We start from the raw sequence: 19192 nt of genomic DNA on the forward strand, positions 1-19192 counted from the left end.
TTGGTTTGTTTTTCTTTAATCTTCCTTCTACTATTAATCTGAGGCCTAAAATTGCTTCCCTTGTCCCTATACTTTTCCTGAAACCAAATTGGTCTTCTCCTAACACTTCCTCCACTCTCCTCTCAATTCTTCTGTATAGAATTCTAGTTAAGATTTTTGATGCATGACTAGTTAAACTAATTGTTCTGTATTCTTCACATTTATCTGCCCCTGATTTCTTTGGTATCATTACTATAACACTTTTTTTGAAGTCTGACGGAAATTCCCCTTTTTCATAAATATTACACACCAGTTTGTATAATCTATCAATCGCCTCCTCCCCTGCACTGCGCAGTAATTCTACAGGTATTCCGTCTATTCCAGGAGCCTTTCTGCCATTTAAATCTTTTAATGCTCTCTTAAATTCAGATCTCAGTATTGTTTCTCCCATTTCATCCTCCTCAACTTCCTCTTCTTCCTCTATAAAACCATTTTCTAATTCATTTCCTCCGTATAACTCTTCAATATATTCCACCCATCTATCGACTTTACCTTTCGTATTATATATAGGTGTACCATCTTTGTTTAACACATTATTAGATTTTAATTTATGTACCCCAAAATTTTCCTTAACTTTCCTGTATGCTCCGTCTATTTTACCAATGTTCATTTCTCTTTCCACTTCTGAACACTTTTCTTTAATCCACTCTTCTTTCACCAGTTTGCACTTCCTGTTTATAGCATTTCTTAATTGCCGATAGTTCCTTTTACTTTCTTCATCACTAGCATTCTTATATTTTCTACGTTCATCCATCAGCTGCAATATATCGTCTGAAACCCAAGGTTTTCTACCAGTTCTCTTTATTCCGCCTAAGTTTGCTTCTGCTGATTTAAGAATTTCCTTTTTAACATTCTCCCATTCTTCTTCTACATTTTCTACCTTATCTTTTTTACTCAGACCTCTTGCGTTGTCCTCCTCAAAAATCTTCTTTACCTCCTCTTCCTCAAGCTTCTCTAAATTCCACCGATTCATCTGACACCTTTTCTTCAGGTTTTTAAACCCCAATCTACATTTCATTATCACCAAATTATGGTCGCTATCAATGTCTGCTCCAGGGTAAGTTTTGCAGTCCACGAGTTGATTTCTAAATCTTTGCTTAACCATGATATAATCTATCTGATACCTTGCAGTATCGCCTGGCTTTTTCCAAGTGTATATTCTTCTATTATGATTTTTAAATTGGGTGTTGGCAATTACTAAATTATACTTCGTGCAAAACTCTATAAGTCGGTCCCCTCTTTCATTCCTTTTGCCCAGCCCGTATTCACCCACTATATTTCCTTCCTTGCCTTTTCCAATGCTTGCATTCCAATCTCCAACTATTATTAAATTTTCATCTCCTTTTACGTGTTTAATTGCTTCATCAATCTCTTCGTATACACATTCTATCTCATCATCATCATGGGCGCTTGTAGGCATATAGACGTTAACAATCGTTGTCGGTTTAGGTTTTGAATTTATCCTTATTACAATGACTCTATCGCTATGCGTCTTGAAATACTCCACTCTCCTCCCTATTTTCTTGTTCATCACGAAACCTACTCCTGCCTGCCCATTATTTGACGCTGAGTTAATTACTCTAAAGTCACCCGACCAAAAGTCGCCTTCCTCTTCCCACCGAACCTCACTAATTCCTACTATATCCACGTTTACTCTATCCATTTCCCTTTTTAAATTCTCTAGCCTACCAACCTTTTTTAAGCTTCTAACATTCCACGCTCCGACTCGTAGAATGTTATTTTTTACTTTTCTGGTGACCCCTTCCTTAGTAGTCTCCACCCGGAGATCCGAACGGGGGACTATTTTACCTCCGGAATATTTTACCAAGGAAGGCGCCTCCATTTGATAAAATATAAAAATTTTGATAAAAAATAAAAATAAAATAGTATGTTTGCTAATAAAAGGGATTAGTAAAAACCAATAGTCACTAACAAAAAAGGCTACACGGGAAAAATTAAATTGTACGATGATCGTACAGAAAGTAAAGTGATTGTGGTCATCCAATCATCTAAGTTTGGTCACTTCATAAACAGTTTTCTTCCTATATCTGTTTAAAATGAACACAATTGAAAATCCTATGATGTGTGAGATTCAACTGACTTAAAAAAATGTTGCGATGATGTGCCAAAAATTTAAAAGGGGGAGAGCAAGTCACCGATGATGAATGACTGAACTAGTCATCTGATTATTGTTATGGGAGATTTGCTGCATCATGTTTATGAATTTTTCAGACCCATCTGACATCATGAAAAATTTCTACACATTTTGTTTTAGATCATCTGTAAAATCACTGATCATTTGGGGTACATAAAACTTTGTGTGAAATATAAGTTTATGCGTACTTACTGACAGACACAAAGCAAACCTAAACAATATGAATACTTGAAAACTTTAAACAATAAGTTTTCAATTATAGTCTGGACTTGGCTCCAAGTGATTCCAATCTGTTTACATAACTGGAGAACTCACTAAAGGGCTATGATTCATGAGTGAGGATGGCTGAAGGAAGCAATCATTGTTTCTGATTGCATTAGTGAGGACAAGGTTGATTACAAAAATTAATTACATGTAAAATACATATTTTCATGCTTAATTGTGTCAAGAGAGACTTGACACAAAAATAGTGTAATGTATAAAGTAAAAAATATTAAGAGGTTTTTATTAATAACTTCATTAGTGTAAAACACAGCAGTACTTTCTTACTATACAACCACCATACATGTAAAAAATAAAGACATCGTAAATGAATAATCAGCATAAATTAATGAGGACAAGACTAACCTGAAATGCAAATAAAGAGTATAAAAGTGCGTGAAATTTTATTAGTACAAAAAAAAATGAATAAGTCATAAAGAGATGTAACATTAACAGAGGCAACACATTTTCAGTCATCCTGTTACCATTAACACTCACAATAACATAATTACTAGAAGTAATACATTTCTTTTAGCGCTACCTGAGATTGTAAAGTAAGAAGATCCTGTAAGAAATTTTGATGTTTACGTTGTAATGTACTAACAGATCCAGCATCTCGTCCTAATTCATCTGACATAGCGTGCTGTTTTTCACTAATACGACCCAAAACATCTTTACAATCATGGAAGAATTTATGTAATTCACCAGATGCGGCCAGCATCTGTGTGCGTGTTTCAATTAATTCTAACAAATCTTGCCACGCTTCATTAAGACCATCTTTCCATTCGGCTATAGTAGCTGAATCACTGTGTCCAGCGGCAATAAGTTGATCAGCAATACCATTGACAGATGCAACTCGTTCACTTCCAGTGGCTTCTGTATCTCTGGCAAATTCTTTAAACCTTTCCCACAGCAACTGCAAAAAATAATAAACAAATAAATAAATATGCACAAGCACTACAGACTATTAATAAGTTATAAATACTAAAGTGGAAGTAAATTCAATATATTTAAAATATAGTTTGAATTCTTTTACATAAAATTTAAAAACAAAATGTTGAAACATTTTCTTTTTTTAAAGAAAATGTGAAAATTATCTCAGCTAGAACTGTAAATAATATTCATGAAGGTTTTTGTTAAGTTGAACTGCATTCTTATGACCCGATGATTTCAAAAAAACATCTCTGATATCATCAAATCTCAATAGCCAAAACAAATTTAGGAGGTTAGTTCATATATATCAATGAAATTTAACTGCCAATACCCTGGCATTTGTTAGTGAATGATAATGACCAACGTTGATACCACTTAAAAAATTCATAAAATGTACTTGATTAATAATGAAATATTTTTAAATTAACTTTAATTTTTAATAAATCTGCATAAAAAATTCTGAATTAATTACAATTCAACCCTCAATTGAGAGTTTAGTGAACTAAACATTAGTATTTAGAAATATTACTGCCACGTGCATATAAACATTAAAAAATTAATTAAAAATTTACAATAACTAAAAACAATAACAAGAATTTAGTACAGCAAGCAATAAATACTTAAATAACTATGCAGTTTTATAACAATCAAATACACACTAAAAGATTTTAAAATTTCAATCATTAATGACTATTAAAGAAAAGATATAAATAGTTATAAATAATTTAAAAACCAATTCAATACTTAAAATTCTAATTAAAAAAATTTTTCAGAACTATGCTATTTTAAACATATATAGTGAACATGATGATAGGTGTGCAACATTCAGGAAGTTTCATAACAATCCAACTCAGAAATTTATAAACACAATAAAACTAGCAAAAAATTGGGCTTCGAATGGACTTGAGCAGTAACACTGAAGTTGCAAGCAAATCTTTCACTAGCCATAACTTGCAAACGAATCATTTTAGGAAATATGTCTGTATGAACGTTTTCCATTATTTTCACGAATGGAATAGGTTATAAAAGTCTCAGGAGAACTTTGTGATACACTCTGTATAACATTTAAAGAAGTTTCTTCATGCAACAACTTTTCCAAATTGGATAATGCGGTTTACACATTTTTGATTGCAAAAACCAAATTGTAATGGTTGTACTTTCCAAATTCATTTTAATGGACAACTTGAAATATTAACCATTTTTTCATAAACTGGTCTGCTATAATTATCAATAACCACTACATGACCAGAAGATGACCATATGCATTATGAATTTCTACGTAAACCTACCCTAAGCTTGATTAACTGATACCTATTTTAGTGAGCATATTTGACTGAAGCCTCGTTCTGAGACCTTATCTGAAAAATAAATTAGAGATACTTTAAAACTATATGGAAATTCCAATATAACATTTTTTTGTTCCCTTGCAATTAATACATCAATTATCAGAGCATAAGATTTTTTTTTATTCTAATTTTTTCATAAATTCTTTCTTTTTTATAAAAGAGAATTCTAATCTTACTTTTTCACAAAGAATCTGAAACACATAACACTTAAAATACCAGTTATTCAAATTTACATAACTGTTTTGCTTTAAAAACAATTTTTTTATCCCTTTTTTAATAGACTTGACAAGAATTCTAAGCAGCTGAGGGTACATAAATGTGTGCATAAATGTGATTCTATAAATCCACATATAATTTATATAAGTATACTAAATACCAGTTTTCTAGGTTTTATATTTTAATTTTCAGAATATAATAATTTCTGTAATCTAATAGTGAGCACAGCTCATCTTAATAATAAAAGTGCGTTCTACAAGAATACAAAATTATAAAAACTTAATGACTCAAATAAGTTATCAACAAAGAGAATTTATTTCAGAAAGATATCACACCTGGGTCAGGAAAATAAATAAAATTTAAACTAAGTTAAAAGCCTTTTCTATTAAGTTTCAGTAATTAGAACAACTGGCCAAGAAGATTCTATCTTTACCTACACATTCTATCTTTACCTACCTTAATGCATCATTTCTTTCAATTACTTAGATTTCACTTTTAATTAGATTTAATATTAGATCTCTGCATGAAAGTATAAAGAGGCAATGTAAAGACCGATTGATAACTGAAACAAATTATTTAGATCCCAATGACTAATATATAGTCATAACATCAGACCTGAAAGATAGAAATGAGATTTATAAATAACCACTTGAAACCTCTTTTCTAGAAACAATTCTTAGTGTAGCTTTGTAGAAAAAACATGTTGATTTCTGATTTTACAAAAATTAGTCAGACTATGATCATTAAAACTTTATTAAAAGAAGCAAATAATTATAATTACCATAACGTGGTCATAATCTTGGCCGAGTTCATGCGAACCAGCTACGAGCTCTCTCTCTGTAATCCACTGTTCAAGATCATCTACTTCCCTATTAAGCATGAACAACTGCAAAGCTTCATCCAATTTAGCTCTTCTTTCACCCGCTAAATCTTTAAGACCAGCATATAATTTGTCAACCTGAGATTGTTTAACCGCTATTACATCACTGTAAAATTGAAGTTATTTAAAAATAACATTTATAATGGATTATGCATTATAGTTTTATAAATCTTTAAAAAAAATTAATTAATTATTAAAACACTGTAAAAATACATTATACAATATAAAAAGGTTAAAAATAATAAGACAAATATCTCCTCTTCATATGATATTTAACATAAAAGAAACTAAACATCTTACAAAACTAAAGGTCATTAAGCAAATAATCTACTATAACAATCAACTATTATATTATACAACACTAATAGATAAATATTACAATAGTTAAAGTATGATTAATATAAAAATTACCTCTGTGGATGATTTTCACTGGTTAATTGTCGTGCAATATCACCAAGTTGTCTTATCGTATCAGCATATGTATCAACAGCCAATTCTAATGTTTCATGTTTCTTCATAAGATTCTGGGCTGATATCTCATCTTTACCACGATCTTCCACCATCATGTACAACTCCTGTTCACTCATCCAACTTTCCGCTTCACTTGCATCAAACAAATACTGCAATAAAGATGTACAATTACATAATAGAAAGAGTAAAATACGCAATTCTGTAAAATTCATAAACTTCAAATATCATTTTGAATGTACTTAAAAAGTAAAATTATTATAATTTCTACAAACATGGTTATACATTTTTCTCTGATGATACAGAATTTATAGCATTAAAAGGCAACCATATAGATTCTTTTTAACCCATAAATACATGTAACTTAAAATATTCTGCATATTCTAACTCATTAGCACCAGTAGTATTATTTTGAATTAGTTTTTCATTTGATTGGATTTTGGTAAGAGTTCTATGTGAAAATTCTTTTGTGCATATATATATATATATATATATATATATATATAAATATACATAAACAATATATGAAATTGTCTAATAAATAGTTTTATTGATGTTTTATTTGATTTTTTTTTTTTTTTTTTAATTTTTATTTACTTTTCTAAAATATTTCATTCTTTGGTTTTGTAATATCGAAAAAAATTTTTTCATTTAATATCTAATTTAAATCTGCCACATGTTGATACGTTTTGATATAATAACTTTGAAATTTATAAGTTTGTATTTAGTTTCTGCAGGGTCTATACCATTTTATTCCATCAAATTCTTATAAGTTGTTTAAAACTTTTATATGTTTATCATCGATTTAAAAACAATTATTTTAGGCCGAAACAATTTTCGACTCCAATCTTTTGTTTTTCATCCCAGATTTCTTAAAAACAATAAAAATGCTTTTCTGGGACCTACTTTTATTTTCAATTTTCCAGGTCTGATTTCATTTAAAACCACAAAATTTACCCCTTAATTTATTTAGATTACAGCATGGCTTAATTTTACCAAAGACGGAATCAGAGTGAAAGCTTTCACCAGCCAACCCTCGCTAACAAAGTGTTTCTAAACTTATATTTAGAAGAACCTTTTTCTTTACTTTCACCAGTAGATGTCCTGAAAGTTTGTTTTACATTCTTCTAGAATCAACCCATATAAATTAATTTCATAAGATTTAAGATTTTTGCTACCCTATCCTGTGCTACCATTAGCTAATAAAGTACACAATTTTAGCAATACATTTTTACTAATAATTAAATCAAGCAACAAATAATACAATGCAACAAAAAAAATACCTGTTGTGCTTTTTCAGATTGATCCAATTTACTACGTCTATGTTCTACAGCATCTTTAAGTTGTTGCCACCTTCTCAGGAGATCCTCAATAAGCGCGTTAAACTGTGGGCTATCTTCATGACCTTCATCGACCAATTTCTGTCCATTATGACAAACAGAATGAATCCTAGGTTCATGATTATCAATTTCTGTTCCTAGTGACTGGTTCTTCTTTTTCAAAGTATGAACATTAAATAGACTATTTCCATACTCGGGCGAGGTTGCTTGAGGCATCTTTTCTTCAATCCATAATTTTTCATCTTCAACGTCTCTCCTGAACTATAACCAAAAAATAACAATTTAATAAAAACAAATCAGAATGAAAAACCTACATCTGCTAACAGAATAAATCTTTCCAGCATTTAATTTTTAAAAATATACAGTAATAACATGAAAAATGATATAAAAAAAATTTTATAGCAGATTAATAAAAAGTCATTACATACTTTAGAAAGAGTCCAACATAAAACAATCAAATATTTGATCTTAAATTTAAACTATTCATTTTAGAAATGTAGTCCATACCACACCTTTACAAACTCACATTAATGATGAATTATTTTACTGAAAATCTTAAAAAGATTAATTTCAGTAAAATAATTCATCATTTACACGAGTTTGCACTCATCACATTACTACAACTATAAAGAATGACCTAACACGACATATATTTACCTGGAATGCTTCTTTCTTCTTTTCCAGTTGTCTTTGTCTGGCCAAAAGAGGAGCTTTAAGTTGTTCAAACCTCTGCTCCACTTGAATCTTCTTAACTTTAATATCTTCAATTTTATCAGGCACGGTTCTTTCTAAATATTCTGTTTGTGTCTCCAATTCTGTAACTTGCTTAGCCTTGACAGCCATTTGGGTCTCAATCATCTGTAATTAAAAACAAAACACAGAAATCGATAACAAAATCACTAAATTAAAATTTATAATAAATAAACTAAATCACAATAAAATGAAACCAAGCATCATTTAAAAAAAATATTACAGAAGTAATTTATAAGAGAATAAAATTTCTTACACAAACTCCTACTGTGCTTAAATTTTCAACAAAGTTACTCCCTTATACAGACAAAAATTAGTGAGTGGTGTGTGCCTAAGCAAGAAAAGCTTCGCTATTTGTATTTAGTATATATCTCAAAACTTTCAGTTAATATAAACTACGTAAAAAAAAAGTTTTATAAAGACATAAATTTCTCAATCGTTATATTTATTAAGGTAGAGGGGCAATAGAGTCAGGTCAGGCAATTGTTTTAGAATGGCATTTAATACATAAATAAAAAACTGATTTAATTATGATAATAATAAAAAATTATTAATTTTTATGACAAACCCAGCCAAATATTTAAAAATATATCAGCGCTTTCACTAATTTTTGTGGGAAAATTCTTCAATTAAATTCGCTGTTGTGCTTTGATGAAGACTGCTATAAAAATAATTAAAAGAAGTGACATGTTTAAAAATTATCTTTTTCATCATACTATTAAATATATCTGATAAACCTTTTGCTGAACTGTATTTTGGTTATTCTTTTTGCAGTATGGACCTAAATAAAATTGAATTTTAATACAAGATTATGAAAGAATACCCTTTGTTAAATAATTTACCTCGGTCTGTTTACATGTTAAAAGTAAATGATCGATCAAAACCTTTTGTTAACAAAGACCTAATAGAATTTGTAAGAAATCTGTTACTACAGCATCTGGTCAGCGACTCAATAATATTCAATTGTATCTACTGTAAAGAACATCTGAATGTCATTCAATTTAAAACATTCAAACTGAACATTCAATTGTAATAGTGCGGTACACTGTGTGTTGCTTTAAGAACGTAATTTAACATAAATTCAGTTTTATAATTGCTTTCTTTTTAAACAGTTTTATAGTGTACTGTATTAGTGAATTTAAAATTCAATATAATTTTATTTTTCTGTTTTGACCACCATTAAACAAGTGATGAAGGTAGTGGGGAGGAAATTGAGGATCAAAAAAAAAATAATAAGCACAAACTCAAGTTTTTGGAAATATCTTACACTACACAGAAAAAAGCCCAAAGTAAATTCAAGTATAATTTTATTTCTTATAAGATGGATACGTGGTATCCTTTCAAAAAACAAACAAATATAGCACTTTATTTTTTTTTTAATTCTAAGGTACTTCTTACATTAGTATTTATGCCATTTAGTATAGCCTACTAATGTCAAACATTAAAAATATCACATAGCAGAATGTTAATTAAACGCGCCTTTTGTAATTTTGATAGCGTAACTTAATTTTTACAATAATCTAAGGGACCTGCAGTGTATATTAAACTCAGATTAGTAAGACTCTACCGTATATGTAAAAATAAATATAATGTTAATAATACAAATAAAAATAAGTTTTTATTTAATATTACCTGTTGTTTCTGCATGAGAATATTGACCGATGCAAGATCAGTACCGGTATCTTCACTTTCAATTTGTTTTTCAAGATCAGTCATCCAACTGTCAATATCATCACACGTCTGATGGACAAGTACTTCACGGTTGGCATCAAACAATCGTTCACCCTTATCTTTCGTCGTCGTTTCCAAATCAACAAACTGCTGTTGTAATTCAGTAATTTTGGGTTGTATTATTTCAGCCAGCTCTGGTTTTTCCTTCATTAACTCTTCACCACTCTATAAGAAATACAAAAAAAAATTAATTAATTGAGAAACTTAATATAATAAAATCTGATTTAATTCCACCTTAAAATCAGATCCTGAACTAAAGAAAATTTCAAACCAATAAAAAATATAATTAATTAATCAATCTTTCACTCAGACATATTAAACAATTACACATATTCCGCAATAGACATAACTTAATTTTCCAAAGTTTTAAATAATTATTTATTCATAAAAAAGTGTCTTTGGTCAGTACATATGAAAAATCAAACAACTGACAGCCTTTATGAAGAAATAAACCGAAGCTTTCTTGTTCCACCAAAATAGAAGTCATTACTGCTCAAACAGTGGTGAAAAGAGGGAAAATCATTCTTAACAGTAGTGAATAATAAGTAAAAATTATCCTTTACTTAACCTGATCCTAAAAGACTGAGTTTTAGGATCTAACCAACAGAAATCTAGAATACCCATAACATAATTTGGTTCTTTTCTGTTAATTCACTACCATCTAAAAATTTGACAATAATATATATTTATTAATATTTATCATATTTACGTTTCAATTAACTAGGTTATTAACTAGGCTAATACATAAGGTTATTATTTAGGTTTAGGTCAAGGTTAAGGTTAAGTTAGGTTAGGTAACCTAACTAACAATTCCATGTACTGAATTTTGTTTGATATCAAGATAGCTTAACGCTCACTTCACTCGCTAACCTCATCTAATGAACATTAAATATACAAATTATTAATAACAAAAGTGATTTTAAACTAAATACAAAATGGTATTGAATTAATAGCTATATTCAAAATGGTAGTGAATTAAGAGAAAAGAACCCATAATTCTTGTACAATTTATGTTTTTACATTCATTTCATGCAATGTTAATATTCATACAATCATTTTATTTACCTCCCTAGTACAACTGCCTGTCCCTATCTGAAATGATAAATAAATTATAAATTTAACATGAAGGACTGAAGAAGGTTCAGAGGTTAATTTGAAAAATCATTATGTCCTCAATGAAAGGAATTATTCTTCTACAGGCTTTGTATTCCAAAGGTTATAAAATGCCTTTTATATTAGCAGTTATGTCAAAAACTTTTAACCATCTCCCTTACAGCCTGAACTCAGTACTGAATGATGAAAACGTCTTAATCTAGACAAAAGTTTACCTGGCTACCCAGTACCTTTTAACATATAAGGAGCCCATGGATTGGTTAATATATGACAAGGTATCCTGGTAGCAGAACTCGTTAACATGGAATTGTAAAAATTAATGATAAGGTATAATAAGTGCCTGAATGAAAATGGTGATAATGCAAAATAGTCATGTAAATATGAACATAAAAAAAATTATTAAAAAAACTATTTTTTTCTGGTTTTTTTTTAATGAACTATTTAAAAGACAATTTTGCAATAACCCTACTATTTAATTTTTTGAATAAATGAATTCATATTATAATTTGGTAATTAAGCAATCCAATTCTACAAAATCTGAAAATTAGAAGTTAACTGAACAAACAGAAATTATCTATCTGTCTGAATACAATATTTATTTTTTTAAAGATAGATATTAAATTTGAAATGAAGGAAACAGTCCAACTTTTAGAAAACTTCAATTCATTATTAACAATCTGCAATCTTTAAAAATTCAAAATAAAGAAAATTGCAAATATAATCCTGTACTTAAATTTAAAAAAAAAAAAATAGCACTCAAAATCTGATTAATTCTTTGTGTTCACCAAAATAAAATTATTTGCTAAAGATACAATATCATTTGAATGGTGAGAAAAATCAAATTGAACAAGAAAAAAATCAGTTTTGGTCAACGGTGCAATATGGATAAAAATTAAGAAATAAGCAAAAATATAGAACAAACTTCTAAAAGTTAAAATATATTTTCCAGAATTATAAAAAGATAAATCTTGAAAGTAAACATAGAAAACCATTTTTTTTATTATTATAATAGTAAAATATACATTAACGTTTATGTATGTTTCAATCGATGAAAATACTCAATAATTACAGAACCCTTCAGATTCAAGCTCATTAAGTAATAGTCAATCTTAAAGTAGTGATTTATCAGCTTAAGGAAGAACAAGGAGCAGATGGGAATAAAACCCTGCCGACATTTCTTCAAGCCACTCCTCTTACCTATCACACACTCACACACTATATATCTTTATTAAGATTAACTAACATAACTTAGAATACAATACCTGTTTCACTCTTATCAATCTGTCCTTATTTGAGGCTATTTCAGCTTCAAATGCTTTATGCCTAGTCCATTTACTGTGAACAGTCTTGGCACTACGGTAAGTCTCATCTTGGGCAGTTATGTTCTTCTCCTGCACCCATTCACTCAACTCCTCACAATCCTGCAATAAAAGGAAAAAGAAAGGTTACATATCGGACAACTACAAACCTCATTCAGATTACTAATGACTACAATAATTAATTCATGAAAAGAATTCAGTAATTTAAAAAAGGATAAATATTTTAATTAGTAAATTTTGTTTAATACTAAAGCACTGAAATTTAACAGGAACAAATTCAACAAAAAAGTCTCACTTTACATAAAAGTTTATGTCAAATAAATAATAAACAACTCAAATGATTAATTTACAATAATAATAATAATATTATTAATTATTAGCTTAACTAATAAAGAAAGAAAGGAAATAAATGTATTATACATATAAATGTATATATTATACATTTATATAATACATATAAATGTATTATATATGTACATATATAATACATTTATATCTCAACGTATATTTATATCTTTGTATATATATGTACATATATAATACATTTATAATGTATTATAAATGTATTATATAAAATACCTGCAAGAACTGATGTAATTGTAACTGGTCTTTGAGTTTCTCCATTTGTTGTAAAGCACGTTCTCTATTAATATTTCTTCTATCATTAATGTTGTCTGCTTTTTTATTAACTTTATCGGCTGTAATAAAAACAAGTGAAACAAACTAAATTTATGTTAATATTTAAGATAATCAAAATAGCAATATAACCACATTTACATTTTTTTTGGGGGGGGAGGTTTCTAAGCAAAAAACTTTTCAAGACACAAGAAAGGTTTCCCTAAGGGTTGTAAAGCATTTGTATGTTGTAAAGGTAGATGTTTATTTAATATTATAATTGAAATTATAGAAACATTAAAATTCTAAAAATAAAAAATTATAATGTAATCTAGAAACAAATATCACGGTTTTTTTTTAACAGAGAAAACAAAATATAGAAGGCCTTTCATGCTAACCTTATAGGAAAATTTAGAAGTATCTGTGAATATTGAATAGAATAATCTTGATCAAAGTATATGAGAATATGAAATGAAAGTAATGAATAACTAAGCGAGTTATTAAACTAAAGGAACAATGCACAGGTACTATTTAAATTTAATTTTTTGAACATGGCGCCATTTGGTATAAAAACTATTATATATAATCTTAAAACAGCTTAGCAAATTCCAATTAACTAAATTTTTAAATATATGTTTTGAACATGTACCATAATATGTACGACAAAGATTATTTTTGGTTTTTTAAATTACAGTTACAGATTCCTAACATGAAAATTATTATTGCATTTATTTTCAGGTTCACACCTGAAATATTATTATTAAAATTAAATTATGTAAATAATAAAGATCCTTCTAAAACAATAAAACATAGAAACAAATATAATTTACACAAAAAAGGAGTATTTATCTTAAAATGCAAAAACTGTGATTTAAAATATATTGGTATGAATCAATCATTTTCAGTTAAAATCAAAGAACATATTAACTATATAAATAAAGACCACTCTAATTTCATCAAACATATTTTGGAATACAAATTAGAATATGCTAATGATTTTTATAAAACTAATATTTTACATATAAAATTTTACATATATTTAAACAATAAAAAACTGATGAACGAACAAACTAAATTTGAAAACAACGTTCTATTTAAACAAATTATAAACATTAAATTATTATTAAACTTTAAATTATTAATGATTATTAGGTTGGCCAAACTGTTTTCATTTCAAATTATCATACCAATTGAGATTCTTTTACTGACAGGGGACATGTTTTTACTTTAACATACTACTTACTATACTTTTAATACAATGACAGTCAACTGTTATTTATTTTATTTTACTTCATTTTATTCTGTTTTATACTACAAGTGAATAGTTGTAAAATTTTTATACTTAATTATATGTATATTCCTGAGGATGGATGAAGGTCCAGAAGCACTAGAATGTTAAACATTTTATAATTGTTGGTATGCTGAACTTTCATTATTTTTATGTTATATATTAATCACTGTACCGCACAGTATTTTCCCATCTAAAAATTATTAGCTTATTCATAAATTAAAATTCTCCTTAAAAATAAGAGATATAAATAAATAATAAAAAACTAACTGATGACTAATAATTACTAATATTCTTTAAAACATTTTAACTGTTTACAATCAGATCCCCGTTTATTTCAGGCGATGGCATTCTTATTCTCAATAAAGATGAGGAAACAACATAACACTGAATCGGCTACTTCTAATTTTTAAATTAATTGTGGATTCTCTGGATATCACAGTGTGTTAGTGGTGTTTTTAGTGATCTTATTAAGGAATCTGACCAGTTGATGATTATATAATATTTAACTAAAATATTGTAATGTCTGGTCTTCAAATTAAGTGGTTTAAATCGTATTTAATAACTATAAAACAAAGGAGAGTAGTCTTTAAAAATTTTTACAACACTTTTCACCACTGTAAAAAGTAAAATTTGGTTTTCCCCAATACAGCTTGGGCCTGTAGCATTTTCTTATGTAAAATAACTTGCCTGGTAACTTAAGGTGTAATTCTACTTTATTTGTTGATGGCACACAGTAATTATCACTTCAATGGATATTAACGATTTAATAATAAATTAAACATTAAATGCACTAAAGATTGTGAAATGGTTATTGGAGAACCATCTTTTCTTAAATCAGGATAGAACTAAATATGCACAGTAAATTTTGGATCTATGTGTTGCCAGCAACTTACATTAAGTTTCCTGAAATCATGTGCTTAATGTTACAATGAAACCAGAAAATTTGAGATAAAAATTGTATCACCAATTCACTTTTCCATTTATTTTTGTTTGTTATCTTAGTGAAGCATTAAATATAGTTCTGCATTTTCTACGATAAAAAATGTTTTTACTGGATATTATCAAAGAAGCTGCTTTCTGCAGCCAGTTAACAACATACCTTCTTACTTATCATAAAAGGATAATTGAAATTTTGTCTTTCAAGAAAAACTCCATTATGAATTACAGATCCTTATTTCAAGATGTAGAGTAGGGTGCTCCTGCTCTTTTTATAATTTATTTACAATTTGCTCAAAATCTCAAACAATTTATCCTCTTTTGAGGTAAAATATTTATATCTATATCTGAATATTATTATTTAGATGAATTATAAAATTCCACATAAGCAGTTCAAGAATTTATTCACTAAATGAACTGTAATCAGTTTAAACATGGTTAAAAGGATTGCATCTTCCTCAGGTATATACAACATTGCCAATCTTGTGGATAGTAAGTAATCCCATTAATAATATACTATTTATGTTACCTGCAGTCCAAAACTTGTCGGCATCTTCTAAGGAGATAAATTTTCATATGATGGTTAAATTACCATGTGAAATCAATTTGCATTGAAATTCACACTAAATTAAAAATTCTGACTTATATACCTGCTATATTTTTATATCATTTGCTAAAAAAAATAACAGCATAAAGCACAATCACAAAATAATACCCATCGCCCCATAATTCAGTACAATTCAATGTACAAGATATTGAACACTATGCTTCAATTTCCATCTGTAATATATTACTGATCAATTTAAAAGATTTCTTACCATAAATTTATTTTAAAAGAAATTAAAAGACTTTCTTTTTCACAAACAGTAAAATTTTTAAATAATAATAACAGTCTAAATGATTAACTAACCAGCAAAGTGTTTTTCATCACATAAACGAGCAGCAAACTGTACAACAGAATTAATTTTTTCATCGTTGGCTTCCATTGTTGTAAGGAATGCCTCGTGTCGTTTGATCAGATTCTCTGCCTGCTCAAGGTTCAACTGAAACAACATGTATAATATATTAACAATGTATATTCATCTATAAAGTTTTTGTTAGGACGTTATTGTTCAATCTAGCTGTCATTTATCTGCCTTTACATTATGTGCCTAACTGGGATGTACATATTTTTTGCAACTCAAATCTTAAAAAAAAAATTTGAAATTTGCTAAATGCAAATGTCGGTAAAGTTAAGTATTAGCATTTATTATTATATAATTAAGTAGAATTATTTAGTTTTTGAATTTTAGTTCAAACATTTTTAAAAAGCTGGCAAAGATTTGCATAAATTTTGAATAAGACCAAACATTATCAGAAAGTATCCCAGTTACCCAAGGAACATTAAACTATGCAAAAAAAGATTACATACACTTCAAGCAAAATTTTGAGATAAGGGAACAGTAAGACCCATATCTCCCTGCAACACTGATTGTGACCAAAACTAAATAGCATCAGTAATCCATATACAGAAATCGTTATGCTAACTTTCATTCAAACCGATCCACCATTCTCACATCAACCAAAAAAACAAGTAAACATATATATTCTACCAGAATTTATACAGCTAAATTTTTTTTTTTTTTTGTTAGAAAGGATCATCAAGGTCAAAATCTGAAAAAACCCTGTAATTCAAAATCTGACCAAATAGCATACTTTCTTATATATAGTACAGCTATAAAGTTTTATACGAAAGGAAAACTTAAATAATAATAATACTTAATACTGCATATTAAATAATACAACCCAAATCAATGAAATAGGGATACACAGTTAAATATACATGCCCTAGAAAATTAACATAAATACAGATTTATTAAGCGTTATAGCACAGTCAGTTATTGACGTAACTGTTCTTTGTCTTATTTCATATTTTTTTATCAACTGGTCAAAGATGACAAATAAAATTTCCACTATTATATTGTAAAAAAAAAAAAATATATATATACATAATATACAACAAAAACAAATGTAATTAAAATATTAATAAACTATGTTCATATTAATGAATTAATGTATCTAACTTGCAGCAGGCGATGCGAGTATATGTTTGCAGAGAACTTGTCAGATATGCAAAGTTTTACAGAACAAACTGAATACTGCAAGATAAAATTATGCAACAGGCATTACAATTTATTTAATTATTATGGCACAATCTGCACATCTTAAGAACTTCAAACAAAACAGATCTGATGGGAGAAAAAATTGATGAGTGTGAGTGGGAGGATCGTCTACTATTAAAGTTTTTAATTTTCACCCACCAATATGTAAGTTTATCATATAATCACTAACATTTTTTTTTTTCTAACAGATGGAAACAGTTGTGCCTATTAGAAATACAACTAAAATCATACCTGTAGTTGAAAATAATTTTAAACTTAATGACCATCCTTTATGTAAACCTTTATGGTCACTATCAATAAGGGAGGGATAATTTTTTATCAAATCGTGTAGGAAATTGTGTAGTTTTTAAGGAATATAGTCTACTTACCGGTGTTTCATCCTTTGATAAAACATGTTCTTGTTGTGATAACAACACTTCAGCTTGTCTGGCATCTCTGTTAAACATTTGTAAATTAAGAGACTGGGACAAAAGCTGTTGTCTGTTTTCCCACATTTGATGTAATTCTTCCCAACCATCTCTCAATGCCTTCAGTCGTTCTCTCAAGAACATATATTGTGGATCGTCTTGAGTACTTGGTTCCTGAAACATTAAAAAGAGAGGAGAAAATGAATGAAACTTCAGATGATGTAAAGAATTATTAAAAATAAAACACAATTTATGGAGAATTAAATAAATTCAAACAATAAAACCAAAAAAAGGCAATTTTTATGTAAAAAAAAAAAAGTGTGAAAACTGCACAAAAAAAATTCAGTAGAACTCATTTTACACAAAATAATACATAATATTCAACCAACCTGTTGATGCCAAACAGTTACCTACCAAATTTCCACTGCATTATAAGTTAAATATTATATTTTTATAGCATTCTTTATACCTTAAATGTTATTTTTTAATTTTCTATAAAAGGTAAAAGTTTATTTTCACGAATATCTGACTTTCATAAAAAATACTGTGCTACTTTAGTACGTGGTCTACCAATATTCTGAAGTCTAAAATAGCAAGTCCTACCTATTCAGTTAGCATCCCACCTAATTTATTTTAAATACTAAACTAACATTATAAATTATATACTATTGTATACAATTTGTATATTTAATGTTAATTAGACAAGGTTAATAAGTGAAGCAAGCATTACATTAAGTTTGGTTATGTAACATAGTTTCAGTGTATTGAATAATATAACCTTTTCTTTCTTTTCTTTTTCTTATTTAGCCTCTGGGAATTACTGTTCAGGAATTACTTCAGAGGATGAATGAGAAAGGTATGTATGAGTGTAAATGAAGTGTAGTCTTGTACAATCTAAGTTCGAATATTCCTGAGGTACATGGTTAATTGAAATGTAACCACCAAAGAACACCGGTATCCGCTGGAACCCTCCACTTCCAAATCAGGAGATTTGGGAAGACGCATTCACCACTAGATCAACCCGGTGGGTTTTGCTAATTACACGTAATTAGCAATAAATGTACAATTGATACACACAATGGTACGGTAGACTGTATGTACTAGAGATACAGGTGATGGTAGACTGCATACTAAAGCAGCAACAAAATATCCCCGAGTTTGGATAAAAAAAATGGCCACATAGAATTTCTACTTTTAATAATTTATGCAAACAGTTATTTATAATCTTTA

The 19192-nt window shown here is 28.3% G+C and overlaps 1 protein-coding gene across 7 annotated transcripts in view; it reads right to left on the reverse strand.

Moving 5' to 3' along the window:
- Positions 1-19192, reverse strand: part of beta-Spec (spectrin beta chain) — a 216123-nt gene that overhangs the window by 61053 nt on the left and 135878 nt on the right. For all 7 annotated transcript variants that reach the window (XM_075377179.1, XM_075377178.1, XM_075377173.1 and 4 more), the window contains 10 exons: positions 17924-18136; positions 16304-16436; positions 13131-13249; positions 12495-12653; positions 10021-10284; positions 8296-8496; positions 7582-7899; positions 6242-6450; positions 5732-5936; positions 2997-3371 (listed from right to left, as the gene is read on the reverse strand). In XM_075377179.1, the coding sequence (XP_075233294.1) occupies positions 2997-3371; positions 5732-5936; positions 6242-6450; positions 7582-7899; positions 8296-8496; positions 10021-10284; positions 12495-12653; positions 13131-13249; positions 16304-16436; positions 17924-18136 (2196 nt within the window). The remainder of the gene's footprint in view (positions 1-2996; positions 3372-5731; positions 5937-6241; positions 6451-7581; positions 7900-8295; positions 8497-10020; positions 10285-12494; positions 12654-13130; positions 13250-16303; positions 16437-17923; positions 18137-19192) is intronic.

This window comes from Lycorma delicatula, chromosome 10 (assembly GCF_047948215.1).
Source record: "Lycorma delicatula isolate Av1 chromosome 10, ASM4794821v1, whole genome shotgun sequence".
Taxonomy (NCBI): domain Eukaryota; kingdom Metazoa; phylum Arthropoda; class Insecta; order Hemiptera; family Fulgoridae; genus Lycorma; species Lycorma delicatula.